Source organism: Podarcis bocagei (assembly GCF_964188305.1).
Source record: "Podarcis bocagei genome assembly, chromosome: 2".
In the NCBI taxonomy this organism is placed as follows: Eukaryota; Metazoa; Chordata; class Lepidosauria; order Squamata; family Lacertidae; genus Podarcis; species Podarcis bocagei.
The window spans coordinates 118,302,718-118,321,550 of record NC_138126.1 but is presented as its reverse complement, the minus strand read 5'-3'; the positions used below and the strand labels follow the sequence as shown (position 1 = coordinate 118,321,550).

The window sequence follows — 18,833 nt, the reverse complement described above, 5'->3', positions numbered from 1 at the left end:
CTCTCTTGCTTTCAAGAATGATGTATTCCTATTTATCTTAAAAACATGATTCAAAATGTTATCATTCGTTTGATAATGTTGGAATGAATACACACATATACAGAGTCACAAAAAACTCTTCAATTTGTTTGATTTTTTTCTAAGTTCTTAATCATTTTCGTTCAAACCTGAATCATATGATAACCGGAGAGTGATGGCTTGGTATAGTTGGCCAAAAATGGTCTTGTGAGTCAAATTAGGTGGTCTGGAGGACCTCATTTGTCATAGCTTGAGGTTCTCCACCCTTGTCTTAAATACACCAAAGGCCAGGACTTAGATGTTTTTGTACAAAATGCAAAAATGTGAAGCTTTTCCCCACTCTTCACTTGGGACTGGGCAGGATATCCTCTAAACCAAATACTGTACGTCAAATTTTTCTTACATAAGTGGTTGAGCTTTTTTTCCAGCCCAATCGTTCACTGCAATAAAGTTTCCTTGTTGGAAAAGGGCTCCCAAGTCCCTTATATTTCTAACCAACAAAAATATACATCAACTTGCTTGCCTGTGTTAAATCACTTGTCCATCAACAACACTGAACTGACTCTCCTCCAATTTACAAAAGCTTCTTTACCAGAAGTAGTGTTTTACTTGCCAATGTTTACTGCAGGTGGATAGGGACGGCTTAAAGGCCTTCTGCAATTCCTCTTCAATATGCTCTAAGGTTGTGTCCGGCAGCTAACCTTATAACTGATTTATTTTTTTAGAAGGGGGGGGGACGGGAAGTGAATATACCTCAAGTAAGAGGTACCAACTAGCAGAAGGGTTTGCATAGCTGTCCATATTTTGGATAAGTCTACTCTGGGGTTTAGGGTAAAAAGGTAAAGGTACCCCTGCCCATACGGGCCAGTCTTGCCAGACTCTAGGGTTGTGCGCTCATCTCACTCCATAGGCCAGGAGCCAGCGCTGTCCGCAGACACTTCCGGGTCACATGGCCAGCGTGACAAGCTGCATCTGGCGTGCCAGCGCAGCACACGGAATGCCGTTTACCTTCCCACTGGTAAGTGGTCCCTATTTATCTACTTGCACCCGGGGGTGCTTTCGAACTGCTAGGTTGGCAGGCGCTGAGACCGAACGACGGGAGCGCACCCCGCCGCGGGGATTCGAACCGCCGACCATGCGATCGGCAAGTCCTAGGCACTGAGGTTTTACCCACAGTGCCACCCGCATCCCACACTCTGGGGTTTAAAGGTACCTTAATCGGCCTTCGGTATTGTTTTATTTTAAATTGTGATACACTTTGTCATTCTCTTTATAAACCACATTTTTTATGAAATAAAAAAAATACTATGAAATCCTTGCTTGTCTGCAACACCTAGATAATGCAGCCCTATTTGCCAAGGTTGGTGATTTCACATGAAACAGGTACGTCACCCTTAACACCCCAGGGCAGAAGGAAACATGGGCAGCGGGGGGCGGGGAGAGGGAGATTAGAAAGCAACTTGTGCAGTTCTGGTACTTCAAGTTTTGACTAGCGGCGGGAAAAAATTCTCCCCGTGTCAATAAAAGCAAAAGAAAAGTTGGTATTATTACGTTTATTTCACCTTGGAGAATGTTGCATGCTCAGAATCCAACAGGTACTTAAGAGGCCAGTGGCAAGTTCTTTTCACAGAATGATTGAAAGTGCAGCTGGGAATGTTTGGGCAAGCCCAATAAAAGAAATAACTGAACAAAAGCAAAATTCAGACCAGACTTTTTCTAGCAGTTAGCTTGGAAGCAGGGTAGAGACACCATTTATAAAGTGGAACATATAATCCACTTAATTAAAACAAAATTCCTGGGTTGGACACAATAAGGTTCATATGATCTTTATCTACATCTGTGATAAAATGTCTAAAGATGCACTGAAAGAAAGGTGTAACACAAGCTTGCTGGGAATTGTATTTCTGTCTGTTTGGCATGTCTGTGTCTGACATTCTGCTCCAAGACAGACACAGCCCCAAAAGACGCTGTTTAAACAAGCCTAGCTAAGCTTCAGAGCCTCCGAATAAAAGCTTTGTTCTTGCTCAAGAGATCTATAGAGTATGCATTTCTGCTGAAGTGAACTAGCTGACACTGATTTCATCAGACCTAACATACATCTTGCGAAGACACAAGTTCAGTGAGGGACAGAAGTCCCAGCTCAACTTTGCTTCTGCCACAAAGCAAGCTGTAGAACAAATAAAAAGCGGGATTCAACTAAATTGTTGCGTGCGTGGAACCAAGTCCACTAGCGCAACAGTACACATATCCCACATAGCACTGCACTGAATTCCACCTTGGGGCATCTTCAAACTCAATCAATCTGCACTGAAGGGAGCTTTTGAAAATGAAGACATACTTGGTGAATATACAAACCACCCTTTGGTAGAAAACTATCAGGGATTCACATAGTTTTAAAATAGTAAATAGTAGTAAAATAGCAAAACACCAACACAGAACTGCAATAAAATATCAGAAACAACGCTCATAGCATATTAATAGCATTTAAACAGAATGGCTAAAACTGGCCTCAAAACCATGATTCAGTACCCGGGCAAATTATTATTATTTATTTGGAGTATTTACACCCCTGCATCAAGGTTGCAAGGTTGCAAGGGACGCGGGTGGCGCTGTGGCTTAAACCACAGAGCCTAGGACTTGCCAATCAGAAGGTCGGCAGTTCGAATCCCCATGACGGGGTGAGCTCCCGTTGCTCAGTCCCTGCTCCTGCCAACCTAGCAGTTTGAAAGCACGTCAAAGTGCAAGTAGATAAATAGGTACCGCTCTGGCGGGAACGTAAACGGCGTTTCTGTGCACTGCTCTGGTTCGCCAGAAGCGGCTTAGTCATGCTGGCCGCAAGACCCGAAGCTGTACGCCGGCTCCCTTGGCCTGTAACGTGAGATGAGCGCCGCAACCCCAGAGTCAGTCACGACTGGACCTAATGGTCAGGGGTCCCTTTACCTTTATTGGTAACTTGCAACCAAGTGAAGATGCCTGGGTGCCATGATGGTGTCTGACATCTCCACCATCTGGAGGTGCATACCTAGGGATTCTTGGGTCTTGACTATTTTTACACTAGCAACACACCCTGTAGAATTTTATCTATTATATTTTATTTGCACAATCAGAATGAATTTCAGGAACCAAAAAGTTTTATTGAAAAATAAAACTTTTGAGCCGCCTGGCCCCAAAATGGCATCTAGGCATTCAGTTTTGGCAACTGTACCCCTGGTTTAAGGAGCCATTTGGCACCTAGCTTATGAGAGTTTCTAACACTGATCTGCACACGCTTTCCATGTCCAAAAAATATGCTACAGTTCTGTTTCTCTTCAAATTAAGGAAGCAGTGGCTCCTTTCTTTTTGTTGGCAGGACAGCTAGGAGTGAAGAGGTAAGATAACTTTTCCTCACAACGCACAAACATACATATATAAACATAAAAACAGAATTTAAAACTTTAATGCAACCAATAATAATAAAGCGGCCAGCACAATGAAACAGAAACAGTCCAGTAAGACCATAAATACAGTATCATCAGAATAAATCAGCGCCACGAATTTCTGCATGTTTTCAAAGTCTGCTTTAAAACTGCTAGGAATGGGGCTTATCTGATCTTCAGGTTGGAACAGAGTTCCACAAATGCAGGGCCACCAAGAAAGCCTTCTCCCGCATGCTTGCCAACTTGATTACTCTCAAGAGGTGGGCCTACAAGCACGGCCTCAAAAGCAGGTCTCAATGTGAGAGGGGTCTGGTAGGCAAACAACACTCCAAACTGGGTCCGTGAACTCACTGGCAACTAACACACCTGATCTAATGCAATATTTCCTGATGGCTTGGCAGCAATCACAAAAAGAGGAATTTAGGGTAGAACCTGCAAGAATTTACAATAACTGCAATGCTTAGTGTGTCCTGTCCCTCTGGCGGAATAGATCCTCTAAGATTGGTATGTCACATCAATCAACTAAGGTCAAATATTCCAAGAAGCTAAGAATCCACTCCTCGTTCAGTATCCCAGACCAAGAACGCTTGTTTATGTGTGGCCTATTTTTTATTGCACCAGAGTGCCATCTGATAGCCAAAGAATTAGGACTCTTTGCTTTGAGGCTTGTAGGAGTCAAACTACGCAGAGAAACAGACACATATTTTAAGATTAGTTGGGAGAAGGAAGTAGCAAGTGGAGAACAGTCTTTTAAGAGTGGAAAGGCTTAAACCTTTCTTTCCCACCCATCTTTCTGTTGCTTACAGTTGCAGAGGAAAATGATGCAACATGTAGGTTGGCCCCAATGTTTTATCTCAACTAACAACAAATCTGCAGCATCTCTTGCTGTTGCTTCCTAAGTCCTGCTAAATGACACAATTTTAAAATGTGTACACACAAGATAATGTTAAGCTACCCCAAACAGATTTGTTTTTTAGAAGTGGTTATTATTGGAATCATTAAGTGCAATATTTCCTAGACAAACATATTCAACATCAAATATCTGTATGGAGTAAAAGATAAAAGGGATTGGGAAGAAAATTCTATCCAATGAATGCAGCAGAAATTGGCATTGGGTAAGACAGTAGCTTATGAACAGGCAAGTTATTTCACACCCCGCAAGACGAATGCCTCGGAAGACGAAAAACTCGCTAGAGGAAGGAGTTTTTCGTTTTCTTAGCCGCTTTGCAAGACGCATTTCCCTATGGGCTTGCTTCGCAAAACGAAGCTTGCCTCGCAAGCTCCGGGGATAGCGGGGAAGCGCAGCGCGTCTTCACCGCTGTCCCCGGACCTCTTTTGAAGCAAGGGGCGGGGGGAGAAGATCGCTTCTCCCCGTTGCCAGCCCCGCAATCTCCGGGGACAGAGGGGAAGGCGCGCGCGCCTTCCCCTCTCTCCCCGGACCCCTTTTGAACCAAGGGGCGGCAACGGGGAGAAGTGATTCTCCCCGCTGCCCCTTCCCTTGCTTTAAAACAGGTTCGGGGACAGAGGGGAAGGCGTGCGGCGCTTCCCCTCTGTCCCCGGACGGTCTCCATAGGAACACATTGATTGATTTTCAATGCATTCCTATGGGAAACCGTGCTTCGCAAGACGAAAAACTCGCAAGAAGAAAAAACTTGCGGAACGAATTAATTTCGTCTTGCGAGGCACCACTGTACTGTGTTTAAAATAACACTATAGGTATGCACTAACACACACAGAGTGATTTATGAACTATTCTTTCTTAAAGAATTAAGCATCTTTTAAAAACCTCATTTTAATTTGAATATTGACCAAATCCACACTGGCTCCATAGTACTCTGGGTTTATTCATAAATGGTCAATTCGGTAAGAAAACGTACAGCAACTAAGATTGGTTTTGGGGCTTTGATTCAAATACTTATATTATATATACAATATTGCTTTAAAGGCTTAGCAGAGGGGCCTTGAGCTGCTAACTCTCCACTTTAATTTGTTTATGTTATGCCCTCACTATTAAGTGAAAGCTCGCCTTAAGAGAAATTATCTCCTTATGGTCTGCACTTCGGGAATGCAGCTGCAGAGAAGCACTCTGGATAATATTGTAAGAGGAAATAATCTTACTCGTGGACACCCTTTAAACTGCTTGTTTGACCATAGGGCTAAAGTTTTACTTGAGGCCATTTACAAGTGCAGTTTCCACAGCAGCATGCAGATTGGGATATCAAACCAGATGGCCAAAAGTGGGAGGAAAATCTCAGGCTTCTGGCCAAGATGTGTGAAAAGAAGTTCAAGGACGGTTTTTTTGGACAGTGCACCCAATTTCCAATTAAGTGGTATGCTCAGAAGCTACGGAAACAGCAAGCTGAATTATGTTTTCATACAAAGTAATTAGGAGGCTGTTTTATTCTTATGTAAAAATACATATAGAGAACAAGTGAAAGCTACTGAAAATGAACCTTATTAGCAGAGCACAGAAAGCATGTTATGCTTACTTAAAGAGACACCAATTACCACAGTTAAGCTTCAAGCAGTTCATGCTGTTTACTATTATCCTTTTAAAATTGGCTTTCACCCACCCACCCCTTTCTCTTGCAACTTGGCAAAATTGGTTCCTTGCACACACCTTTTCACAAACATCAGTTTTTATTTGCACATTTGTCCTTGCCCATAAAACCATGCTGCATACACACCTCACTGAGGAATCCTATTAGTAAAACCGTACATTGCAGCATTTGCTGAAAACAATTGCTGTCAACCAAAACAAAGCATCAAAGACTATGGAAGTCAATTTCCCCATTCCTATTTATTTTTTCAACAGGCATGAGTTTGAAGGAAACCAATAAGAACTTTTCAGAGCAGAGTGAAGTGTGACATGAATGGAGAGGCTCAGTCTTCAGTAGGCTTCACATACAAAGTTAATCTGCTCCCTAATAATTTCACATTTAACAGTTAGATAAGCACCCACTAGCTCTTCTGAAATCCAATTTCACCTTATGCTGGCAATCTGGATATTTTTAAAAATTGGTTTGAACAACTGAAAGCTGGAACAAATGAATTGAGAACTAAACTAAGAGATGGAGGATTAAAAAGAACAAAATATCACAACAATGCTATGAAGCAATATTATTACTGTCATTTTCATTGGATTCTCATTTGTTAGTTCCTGTATCATGTACAGTAGTCAGAACATCCAAGCACCCATACTGTATATGTTCTCATAATTTTTAAGTTTTTCTCAACACACAAAACTTAGCTAAATAAAATTATTGGAAAGAAGCAAATGAGATTTGTAGCCCAATCCTAGGCATGTTTACTTAGGACTGGCATACTGGTGTGAAGAGTTCAGTGGAGCTACTATCTGCTTAGCTGTGCATAGGACTGCAGCATTAGGGTGAAATTAAGCATGCTATTGACTGACTGACTGATTGATTTTTATCTCCTGTTGTTATTTTTGATGCTGCCATTTTCTACTGTTCTTACTGTCTGGTTCAGACATTTTCGGATTTTCTATTTTTTTTAATTGTTAGCAGCTTATTTGTTAGCAAAAATTTGCCCATTTGTTAAGTTCTAATAATGGAATTGTTTTAGAATTGCGGCTCTCCTCTACACTGGGCTGTAATGTGAACCTAGTAGCATATCCTTTTAAAAAAACTTTAATTTAAGGGAAAGCGAGTTCACAGAGTTCAATGCTAAAAAGCAAATGTTAATTAATCAGAAAAGGGAGCAGGGCTTTAGATAAAACTGATGGAAACACCTGATAGCAGAACCCCTTTAAAGCTGTGTTCTTTCCAATGGCAAACAACAACCTTCAGAAACCATGGCAATACACCCCTTTAAAAAAAGAGATTAAGCCACACAGCCTTGGACACCATCATTCAGGAACGTGGTAAGATTGTATTTATCCCTCTGCAAACTTATACTTCAGAGATAACATGCTGCCACCTATCCCTATATGTTGATCTTTTTTACATCCTCCTTTGAAGCACCCATTTTATATCTTTGTACCAGAATAAGCCCAGCTCTGCAAATGTCCTGGGGAATAATCTTGCTACCAGTGTTCTTCAAATTCAAAATTTCCAATTAGCTGAATGAGGCATTGCCAGACTCTGTCCTCCCTCTTCCAAGAAACTGAGATATCTCGCCACAGCAACTATCTGGCAGAAGAAACCATCTGGATACATGTGTTCCTTATTCACTACAAATTCTTGTACCCAGAAGACTTTCTGGAAGAGCCCAAAGGGAAGGGCAATGATATCTAAGCTGACTTTGCCATATAGTAAACTGACTGAGTAGCTTGATGATTTATTTAGTACATTTATATCCTGTTTTTCCCCATCAGAATCCAAGACAGCAGCACACACACGGCTACCAGAAGCTCTCCCATCTGACCCAGACCTGGTTGGTTTCAGCTAGGTGGCTGCCTCAGGTATCCTCAGTTCATGACCTGGGATATCCAGGTCATCAAAGAGATCCATAACAAGAAATGATTGAGAACTGGCCAACTTATCACAAGCTGATTGGTTCTACATGTGGCCACTTCACCTTTACCTAGTTAGCCATGTGGCAAAAATCACTCACACCGCATTCCAACATTTCAAAGGGGAGTTGGCTTTTCAGGGTCAAGTGCTGACCAACCATTATTCTTGAACAAAACTGGGTTGTCTAGTGGCATACAATGCTTAGCCCTACCTGATCAAAAGCTTTGTTAAGAAACAAGACCTTCTCAAGGCTGATGCCCCACACCTCCCTTTGCAATACATTGACAAACAGGTCTGCAAATAAGGAACTGGTTTTTGACTGGATCCTTATGTGATGATGTCTTTGTTAAGACAGCAAGGGGGACTCTCGAGTCATCAGGCCTGAGGACACTTCATGGTGAAACCAAAACATTCTCAGAGGCAGGCTATTTGGGGTGAACTGGAACTCCACTGTGAGCCGATAGTGGGCTTTAAGTCTCATACCATGCCTCCTTTTTTTTAATGTTAAAATTCTGGAGTTCTACATACTTGTTGACACAATTAACAACCATCACGCCAGCCTATTGATTAAAAACATGCTTTTAAAAATCATTCCTCGCCAAGTCTGATCTGCAGAGGTTGGCAGAAGCAAGGAGCCTTAACAGGGATTGGGTTCATGTGACCTCCATTACACTCCCCCAATACACACACACACACACACACACACACGAGAAAGGCATCACAGATCTGCAAGGCCCCTAAAAAGAAACACAACCCTCCATCCACCCCTGGAGGAAATCAGGTGCTCCTCCATTGTCTCTCTTGATTTCGATGCCAGCCCCCCCCCCCCCCGTTCCCCTAGATCAGGGCTGGGTAGATCTCTGCTAGTGTTTTTACGGTGGTTGTAGATCGCAGCCTCTTGGAAGTCGCACAGCCCTGCCCTAGATGCATCACAATTATTTTTATTTTATAATTATTTTCATTTTTTCAGACCTCCCACCCCATCCCAGCACACATCCCACCCCCCAGCCTGCACCTCGCAACCCAAACCCCAACCCAACCCCCCCCCAGCTCTGCTAAGGCACGGCAGCTCCTCAGCAAGCAGCCCCCCAACCCTCGCGTCCCACGGCTGCTGGGAGCGAAGGATCAAAGGCAGGGTTTCTTTGGAGGGTCCTGCAGACCCCCCTCCCTATAATCTGACAGCTTGAGTGGATTTCTCTCTCACACACAGACAGATCCCACCCCTCAGGGATGGGGACCCCGCCTCTCCACCCAAGAGACCCTTCCTCCCCAACCCCGCGACGCCTCCGCTCTCCCCTCTTTCGCCCCTCGCCCCAATATTTACACGCCCCACCCCGAGCTGAAGCCGCCGCCGCCATGTTGGATGAGGTCCCTTACTTCTTCTTCTTCCTCTTCCTCCTCCTCCCCTCTTACCTTGGGCCCCGCGGTGGCCCCCGAGAACCAGTAGGACGAGCAGCACCAGTAGCGTCTTGGGCCCCACGGGCCGCGGGCGGCGAGCCGGACCGCCCGCCATGGCGACGGCCTCGCGACAGGAGCTGAGGCGCAACCGGCGACAGCCTCGCTTTCGCCCTCAGCTCGCGCGGGGCGAGAGAGGCGCGAGAGGCGGCGGCGGCGGCGCGAGACGAGGCAGACACCAGAGCGGCAGCGGTGGCGCCTCAGCAGCTAGGGGAGGGCGGGGTGTGCGCATGCGCGAGAGAGAATGCGCGGAGATAGGGCGAGAGAGGCGGCGAGGGGCTTAAAGGGGAAGCGGCCCTTTGTTAAAGGAGAGGGGAGTCGGGGAGGGAAAGGCGGAGGGAGACAAAGGGGAGCGAGGGTGTTTGTGGGCAGGAGCTTGAATAAAATATTGGGGGGGGGGGCGGCCAGGTAAGCCCCACCCCGCATAATCGATCGCATGATTTTGCGGTACGCGCACACTATTTGTTTTTATTAATTTTGACATATAAATGATAATACATACCACAAAACTTCATCACTTATATAATCATTTTTTTGGACTTCCATCAGCACCTCTGATGATCCACCGTTTTGACCCCTTCTTATGCATTTCTTAAATTCATATTGCCTTTAACTATTTGAACTAACCGTACTCCCCCTTATCCATTTTTGCAATAATTCCAATAATACTGCTTACAAAACTTCTTGCAAACCTACAAACGTAGTCTGATCATCACAAATACTTTTCAGATAGTCTGTAAATTTACTCCAGTCTTCTGTGAATTTCTGGTCCTGCCAGTTTCGAATCCTTCCTGTTAGTTTGTCCAATTCTGCATAGTCCATTAGTTTCGTCCTCCATTCTTTCGTCGGTAGTTCTTCTTGCTTCCATTTTTGGGCCAATAACATTCTTGCTGCTTGCACACACTATTGGAATGACAATGCCCATCAGCTTTGACCTGGGTTGAGAGAAAGCCTGGTATATATAAAAAAGCACATTTCTCTAGCTAGATTTTTCTAGTACAAGGAAACACTTCTTCAAGAGGGTAACATAAAAGCACACATTCAAATACATTTGAATCAAGTAATTGTTACATTTGAAGCTCAACATCAAAAAAACGAAGATCATGTCCACTGGTCCCATCACCTTCTGGCAAATAGAAGGGGAAGAAATGGAGGCAGTGAGAGATTTTACTTTCTTGGGCTCCATGATCACCGCAGATGGTGACAGCAGTCACGAAATTAAAAGATGCCTGCTTCTTGGGAGAAAAGCAATGACAAACCTAGACAGCATCTTAAAAAGCAGAGACATCACCTTGCCAACAAAGGTCCGTATAGTTAAAGCTATGGTTTCCCCAGTAGTGATGTATGGAAGTGAGAGCTGGACCATAAAGAAGGCTGATTGTTGAAGAATTGATGCTTTTGAATTATGGTGCTGGAGGAGACTCTTGAGAGTCCCATGGACTGCAAGAAGATCAAACCTATCCATTCTTAAGGAAATCAGCCCTGAGTGCTCACTGGAAGGACAGATCCTGAGGCTGCACTCCAATACTTTGGCCACCTCATGAGAAGAGAAGACTCCCTGGAAAAGACCCTGATGTTGGGAAAGATGGAGGGCACAAGGAGAAGGGGACGACAGAGGACAAGATGGTTAGACAGTGATCTCAAAGCTACCAGCATGAGTTTGCCCAAACTGCGGGAGGCAGTGGAAGACAGGAGTGGCTGGCGTGCTCTGGTTCAGGGGGTCACAAAGAGTCGGACACTACCATGCTGGTTGTATAAAGGTAAAGGTAAAGGTACCCCTGACCGTTAAGTCCAGTCGTGGCCAACTCTGGGGTTGCGGTGCTCATCTCGCTTTACTGACCAAGGGTGTACAGCTTCCAGGTCATGTGGCCAGTGTGACTAAGCCACTTCTGGCGAACCAGAGCAGCACACGGAAATGCCATTTGCCTTCCCGCTGGAGCGGTACCTATTTATCTACTCTCACTGGTGTGCTTTTGAACTGCTAGGTTGGCAGGAGCAGGGACAGAGCAACGGGAGCTCACTCCATCGCGGGGATTCGAACCGCCGACCTTCTGATCGGCAAGTCCTAGGCTCTGTGGTTTAACCCACAGCACCACCCGCATCCCTGCTGGTAGTATAGGATTCAAATTAAAATGTGTCTGGTTGCAACAGAAAGTCAAAGCGCCATTCCTCCCTTTTCTAGCTACAGTACACGCACACACTGTGCTACTGGTCCCTTGGGGACCGTGTGTACTATTGGAGCAGTTGCATTCCAGACTTAAAAGAAAATCCCCATCTTAAATTCTCTCTGAAGGCTCAGCTCATGATTCACTTGCGGAATTCCTCGTCTGCCTGTGTTCGTACACAGAGTTACACCAGGCCTCTCCGGAGCTTAAGGAGCAGAGATTGTGTCCAGCTGCAGCAGCCTTGCCAAGAGATGCACAAAGAGTGCAAATAAGGGATCGCTGGAAAATGAGAAATCTCCCTGGAATGAACGGAGGAGGAAGCGTTTCAGAGAGAAGTTGGCAATACTTCATCGAAACGAATTTGTTCCCTGTCCCTCCGCTGTTGTCACAGAAAAACATTTGTCCGTAGCCACAGTGCTTTGCTGGCTCAGCATATAGGCAAAGAGGAGATAAGCTAAATGAGTGGTCCACAAGGGGGGACATAGGCTTCCCTAAAGAAGCTGTATGGGCAATACCAGAGTTTCCCTGTTACCCAGCGTAGGGGAACCTGTGGCCCTGCGGTGATGCTGTATCACATTCAGCACACTGGCTGGGACTCATGAGAGATGAAGCCTGGAGGGCCGCACGGTGGGGTCTTTAGCATATGCGCCGCTGGGATGTAAAGATCCACCCAGTGCCCCCAAATTTAGTTTAGCCCCCAAATTAACTTTCATTATGCTTACGTCAAAGGGACACGGGTGGCACTGTGGGTTAAACCACAGAACCTAGGACTTGCCAATCAGAAGGTCAGCGGTTCGAATACCTGCGACGGGGTGAGCTCCCATTGCTTGGTCCCTGCTTCTGCCAACCTAGCAGTTCGAAAGCACGTCAAAGTGCAAGTAGATCAATAGGTACCACTCCGGCGGGAAGGTAAATGGCGTTTCCGTGCACTGCTCTGGTTCACCAGAAGCGACTTAGTCATGCTGGCCACATGACCCGGAAGCTGTATGCCGGCTCCCTCAGCCAATAAAGCAAGATGAGCGCCGCAACCCCAGAGTCAGCCAGAACTGGACCTAATGGTCAGGGGTCCCTTTACCTTTACTTATGCTTATGTCAGACACCATGCAACATAATATTTTGATGCAAGAGTTAATTTCACGTGCACAGCACAGTTGAGAATAACAAGTGCCGCCATTGTGAGTGACAAGCACCGCCGGCGGTGTGGCGCGGCTTTGGTAAATGAGCGCACAAAGTCGAAAGTCGTTTAGTGGAACAGTAGGTATACATTTTAGTAATACCTAGGTATATATGTATTTTGTTTTTCTAGCTTGATCAAAATTATTTATTATTTCATAACAGGTAGATAGTTAAGAGCTTAGGTGGCTTCAGTGGTGGGCACCTGGCGCCCCCAAGAATTCGGCGCCCGGGTGCCCCGCACCCTTGCACCCCCGGGTAAAGACGGCCCCAGGGCCACAGCTTAGTCAGCCCAGCTGTAAGCCTTCCCATTGGGTGTTATCCCAGAGTAACTTAGCCCTAGCTCTGTCTGATTATTATTTTTATTGTTAATTCTGTTCCAGCACCAGTGTAATGGTCCTTTATGAGTTAAGACAGGTGTCAGCAACCTTTTTCAGAAGTGGGCTGGTCTGCCGTCCGTCAGACCATGTGAGGGACCGGACTATATTTTAGGGAAAAATAACGAATGAATTCCTATGCCCCACAAATAACCCAGAGATGTATTTTAAATAAAAGGACACATTCTACTCATGTAAAAACACGCTGATTCCTGGACTGTCCGCGGGCCAGATTGAGAAGGTGATTGGGCTGCATCCAGCCTTCGGGCCTTAGGTTGCCTACCCCTGAGTTAAGATAAGCAAAGCTACTGGTCCTTGCCCCGAGGAGCTTGCATCCTAAGCATCAAATGATTGCTGTGGGGTTGCTTTGCTTGTTTGTCTAGCGGGAGGCTGATTATGACCACACTGAAGATGCTATGTTAGCTGTTTGATGCAGACCACTAGGACATTTTATGGAGGGGGAGGTATGAAATGTTGAGACAGCCGGAGTGATGGAGGACAGTTGTACATGCAGCAGGCGCAAGGAGAAGAATACCATTGATGGGAGGCATCGTTGCCCCTGCACAGGACTCTGGTATCAACAGGGTTTAGGGAAACATAATGTATACCTTCTTTGCTTTACGTTCCATTCATGCAGGCCCTTCTCCTTGCAAGCCTATGGAACTATAGGTGTCTCCTTGCTTACTTGGGGGTTACGTTCCCAAGTACTGCACATATACCTATAGTGGGAATACCAAAAACTCCGCCCCAAATCCACAAAATTCCACCACAGTCGCTCCCTCCAAACCTCCTTTTGCAAACTCCAATTCTCTTCAGGCATCAACATTCGGTGCAAAGGCTGATGGGATTGCAGTTGCAAAGGCTCCTGGCATTTTACTGCTCTTTCTACGCCATTTTTGCACTATTCCTGCTCTTTTCAGGCTGGTTTTTTTTGCTGTTTTGCGCCTTTTGGCCATTTAAATAGATTGATTTAATCCTTTCTCGGCACTGTGCGGTTGTGCACTAGTCAAGCATGCGTTAAGTGGGGAGACTCCCATACATCCATCCTGCTGTGGTGAGGAACCTCAGCCCAGTGGGCTGAATGTGGCCCTCCAGGACTCTGCCTGGCCCTTGGAAGTTTCCCCAGGCCACCCCCCCTCACTGGCCCTATTTTGCACCCTGAGTGTCCTTGAAGTCTGGTGATGCTACGCTCTCACTTGCCTGCATGGAGCAGAGAGACAGATGTGCAATTGTGTGTAGAATCTAGCAGAGATAAAAATAAAAATTACAGTTGTTACCCCATTCGCTTTTGCCTCTGGGTCCTTCCCATCATGGGCATGTGGTTCCTCAGACACTTTCAGCTCCCTCAAACAGGCTAATAAGACTTCATAGTCCTCTATCCTAGCCTACCAGCTCCCTTTCAGTTCATTTTCTGTGTGAGATAGCTGCCTTCTCTCAAAGTAACAAGCTGTCTTGCGAGAAGATACGTCAGCCCCTCCAAAATATTTAATACACACCAAAACCCTTTACATGCTTTAATTGGATCATATATTTTGGATTTTCCAAGGTAGGAAACCTCTGTTGAGGTTGAGAGGGGGGATACAAGTCTATTCCAGAAGGAACTGCAGGTTTAGTTGTGTTTTACTCCTCCCCTCCAAAATATTTTTTATAAAGGGGAAAAAAAACATGTTTTCCAAATCTGTTTTTAAAGTTTGGCTTATGGAATTGAATATCTAATAGGTCACTTCCATTTTGTGTACTTCTTAATGTTTTGCAACATTACTGGAATCAGTGACAGGGGGAGGGGGGAAAACACATATTCCAGGAAATGTCATTGCACCATCTGGACTTTTATCAGAAAATCAAACCAAGGAGTCATTTCAACAAAAAATTTGGCCTAAGTTATTATTTCGTCTCCATCTGCTTTCCCACCCTTCTTCTTCTGGCTATGTTTGCTTCTGTTATCAGCAGGAAACTCCTAGATTCTAGAAGAAGTGAATTGGCTGATAAGCGCCTGGGTGATGCAGGGCATGTGAGTTCATGGGCTGTTCTGCTTCAAACAATGGCTTTGGCATTTCCAGTGGCTGCAAATGTGATGTGCGTACATTTGAAGCTGTATATTGTGGTGCTGTGGTCTAAACCACAGAGCCTAGGGCTGGCCGATCAGAAGGTCGGCCGTTTGAATCCCCATGTCAGGTTGAGCTCCCGTTGCTCGGTCCCTGCTCCTGCCCACCTAGCAGTTCGAAAGCACGTCAAAGTGCAAGTAAATAAACAGGCAGGAAGATAAACGGCGTTTCCGTGTGCTGCTCTGGTTCGCCAGAAGCAGCTTAGTCATGCTAGCCACATGACTTGGGAGCTGTCTGCGGACAAACGCTGGCTCCCTCAACCTATAGTGTGAGATGAGCGCTGCAACCCCAGAGTTGTCTGCCACTGGACCTAATGGTCAGGGGTACCTTTACCTTTACCGGGGGGGGGAGTAATAATGTCAGGTGTTGGACAGGTGTGTTTCCCCCCACCCACCTGTCAAAATTGGCACATGACTGTGCACGGGGGGAGGGGGATGGATGGATAGATGGACGGATGGACAGACAGAGACTAAGCAGCATTAAACCCCCTGCCCACCAGCTAATAAGCAAGGAGCTCAGTCCTTCTGTCTGCATAGATTGGCGGCACATGCAACCTGTCTAGCCATGTCTCCACCTGATCTCAGGTGTGACGGTAATTGGCTGTAGTATGGGGAAAGGGAGGGACGCAGGTGGCACTGTGGGTTAAACCACAGAGCCTAGGACTTGCCGATCAGAAGGTCGGTGGTTCGAATTCCCGTGACAGGGTGCGCTCCTGTTGCTTGCTCCCTGCTCCTGCCAACCTAGCAGTTCGAAAGCACGTCAAAGTGCAAGTAAATAAATAGGTACCGCTCCGGCGGGAAGGTAAACGGCGTTTCCGTGCGCTGCTCTGGTTCACCAGAAGCGGCTTAGTCATGCTGGCCACATGACCTGGAAGCTGTATGCCGGCTCCCTTGGCCAGTAAAGCGAGATGAGCGCCGCAACCCCAGAGTCAGCCACGACTGGACCAATGGTCAGGGGTCCCTTTACCTTTACTATGGGGAAAGGGACCTTTGTAGGCCAACTTTTTGCCACAGCTGCAGGTTCCCCACCCTTGCCCTTCATAAAAAGGTGTGCCATCCCCCCGCCCATTGAAACAATTCCAGTTTCTGCATTCAGAAAGCAACATTTTGCAATATGCCCATAACCGATGTTTGCTTGATTGTGCATAATTTGTCCTGCTCCTGCTAACTTGTGTTGAGGGCAGAGAGAGGGACAGATATTGTAGCCCTGTCCCTCAGTGCTTGGAAGGTCTTGCTCAGTTCACCAGTGAGATTTGATTGAGGTTGAATCCTGACAAGACAGAAGTACTGTTTTTGGGGGACGGGAGGTGGGTGGGTGTGGAGGGCTCCTTGGTCCTGAATGGGGTAACTGTGCCCCTGAAGGACCGGGGCGCAGCCTGGGAGTCATTTTGGACTCGCAGCTGACCATGGAGGCACAGGTCAATTCTGTGGCCAGGGCAGCTGTCTACCAGCTCCATCTGGTACGCAGGCTGAGACCCCACCTGCCCGCAGACTGTCTTGCCAGAGTGGTGCATGCTCTAGTTATCTCCTGCTTGGACTACTGCAATGTGGGGCTACCTTTGAAGGTGACCTGGAAACTACAACTAATCCAGAATGCGGCAGCTAGACTGGTGACTGGGGGCAGCCGCCGAGACCACATAACACCGGTCTTGAAAGTCCTACATTGGCTCCCAGTATGTTTCCGAGCACAATTCAAAGTGTTGGTGTTGACCTTTAAAGCCCTAAATGGCTTTGGCCCAGTATACCTGAAAGAGCGTCTCCTCCAGCATCATTCAGCCCAGACACTGGGGTCCAGCTCCGAGGGCCTTCTGGTGGTTCCCTCACTGCAAGGAAATAAACAACTATCTGACTTTTAGAAGACATCTGAAGGCAGCCCTGGTTTAGGGAAGTTTTTAATGTTTGATCTTTTATTGCATTTTTAGTATTCTGTTGGGAGCCACCCAGAGTGGCTGGGGAAACCCAGCCAGATGGGCGTGATAATAATAATAATAATAATAATAATAATAATAATAATAATAATAATAATAATAATATAATGTCTTCACCCACATCATCCAGTCTGGACGCTGAGGTCCAGCACCGAGGGCCTTCTGGCGGTTCCATCACTGCAAGAAGCCAAGTTACAGGGAACCAGGCAGAGGGCCTTCTCGGTAGTGGCACCCACCCTGTGGAACACCCTCCCACCAGATGTCAATAAGAACAACAACTACCAGATTTTTAGAAGACATCTGAAGGCAGCTCTGTTTAGCGTAGCTTTTAATGTTTGATGGATTACTGTATTTTAGTACAGTGGTACCTCAGGTTAAAAACTTAATTCGTTCTGGAGGTCCATTCTTAACCTGAAACTGTTATTAACCTGAAGCACCACTTTAGCTAATGGGGCCTCCCACTGCCGCTGCGCCGCTGCCACACAATTTCTGTTCTCATCCTGAAGCAAAGTTCTTAACCTGAGGTACTATTTCTGGGTTAGCGGAGTCTGTAACCTGAAGCACCTGTAACCTGAAGTGTCTCTAACCTGAGGTACCACTGTATTTTGTTGGGAGCCGCCCAGAGTGGCTGGGCGGGGTATAAATTACAGTGGTGCCTTGCAAGACGGAATTAATTCATTCCACAAGTTTTGTCGTGTCGGGAAAGTTTTGGAAAAGCTTCAAAAATCACCAAAGTCTTTAAAAACCTCAAAAAAGGCTACCACACTGCGTTCTATGAGTTGCTCCTCGAAGTCAAGTCGCAACTGTATTAACGGTGTTAAGAAAAAGGAAACAAACTTGCAAGACGTTTCCGTCTTGCGAAGCAAGCCCATAGGGAAAATCGTCTTGTGAAGCAGCTCAAAAAACCCTTTTGTCTAGCGAGTTTTTTGTCTTGCGAGGCATTCGTCTTGCGAGGTACCACCGTAATAATAAATTATAATTATAATTTCATAAGGAGTTACTTAGGTGATTCCAAGTTTATTTTGCAGCCATTGGCGTAGAAAACTGGCTGTTTCTGGTTCATTTTTTTTTTTAAATGAAAGCTGAGATTCTCAGAAATCTGCACCAGGATAATTTGGCCACTAGGGTCCATGCATTGGTAACCTCAAATCTGGATTGCTACAATGCACTCTGCGTGGGGCTTCCCTTGGGCTTGGTTCGGAAACTGTAGCTAGCACAGAACACAGCGGCTAGACAGTTTACGGGAACCGATGGCTGACAACATGCAAGCTCTCTTTTCAAACATCTACACTGCCCGCCTATATGCTACTGAGGCAGGTTCAAGACTCTTGCACTGATATACAAATTCTTCAACAACCTGGGTCCAGGAGTCATTACTACTGGATTTACAGAAGCCATCCCAGTTTCTTGACTTGATCCTAGAATGTCCTACTTTTTCTTAGGGTGTCCCTATTTTCATCATAGAAATATTGGAGGGTATGAAGTTACATGACCCCTGAGCCAAGGAGATAAATAATTATACAACTTTTAGAAGACATCTAAAGTTTTTAAAAAACTGTTTAATGTTTTATTATGTTTTTAATATACGTATGTTGGAAGCCACCCAGAGCAGCTGGGGCAACTCAGGTGGAATCTAGGTAAAGGTTAAGGGACCCCTGACCATTATGTCCAGTCATGGATGACTCTGGGGTTGCGGCGCTCATCTCGCTTTATTGGCCAAGG

At 45.8% G+C, this 18,833-nt stretch overlaps 1 protein-coding gene and 1 long non-coding RNA gene across 3 annotated transcripts in view; one reads left to right on the top strand and one right to left on the bottom strand.

Annotated features, from left to right (window-relative positions):
* The window catches only part of ACVR1B (activin A receptor type 1B), a 41,520-nt gene extending 32,006 nt beyond the window's left edge, over positions 1-9,514 (bottom strand). Inside the window, exon 1 of one of the 2 annotated variants that reach the window (XM_081181422.1) lies at positions 9,323-9,514. In XM_081181422.1, coding sequence (XP_081037548.1) covers positions 9,323-9,422 — 100 coding nt within the window. In that variant the 5' untranslated portion in view covers positions 9,423-9,514. The remainder of the gene's footprint in view (positions 1-9,322) is intronic. The other variant, XM_081181423.1, reaches the window with a different exon arrangement.
* The window catches only part of LOC308580241, a 62,285-nt gene that overhangs the window by 5,767 nt on the left and 37,685 nt on the right, over positions 1-18,833 (top strand). The gene's annotated exons all lie outside the window — the stretch shown is intronic.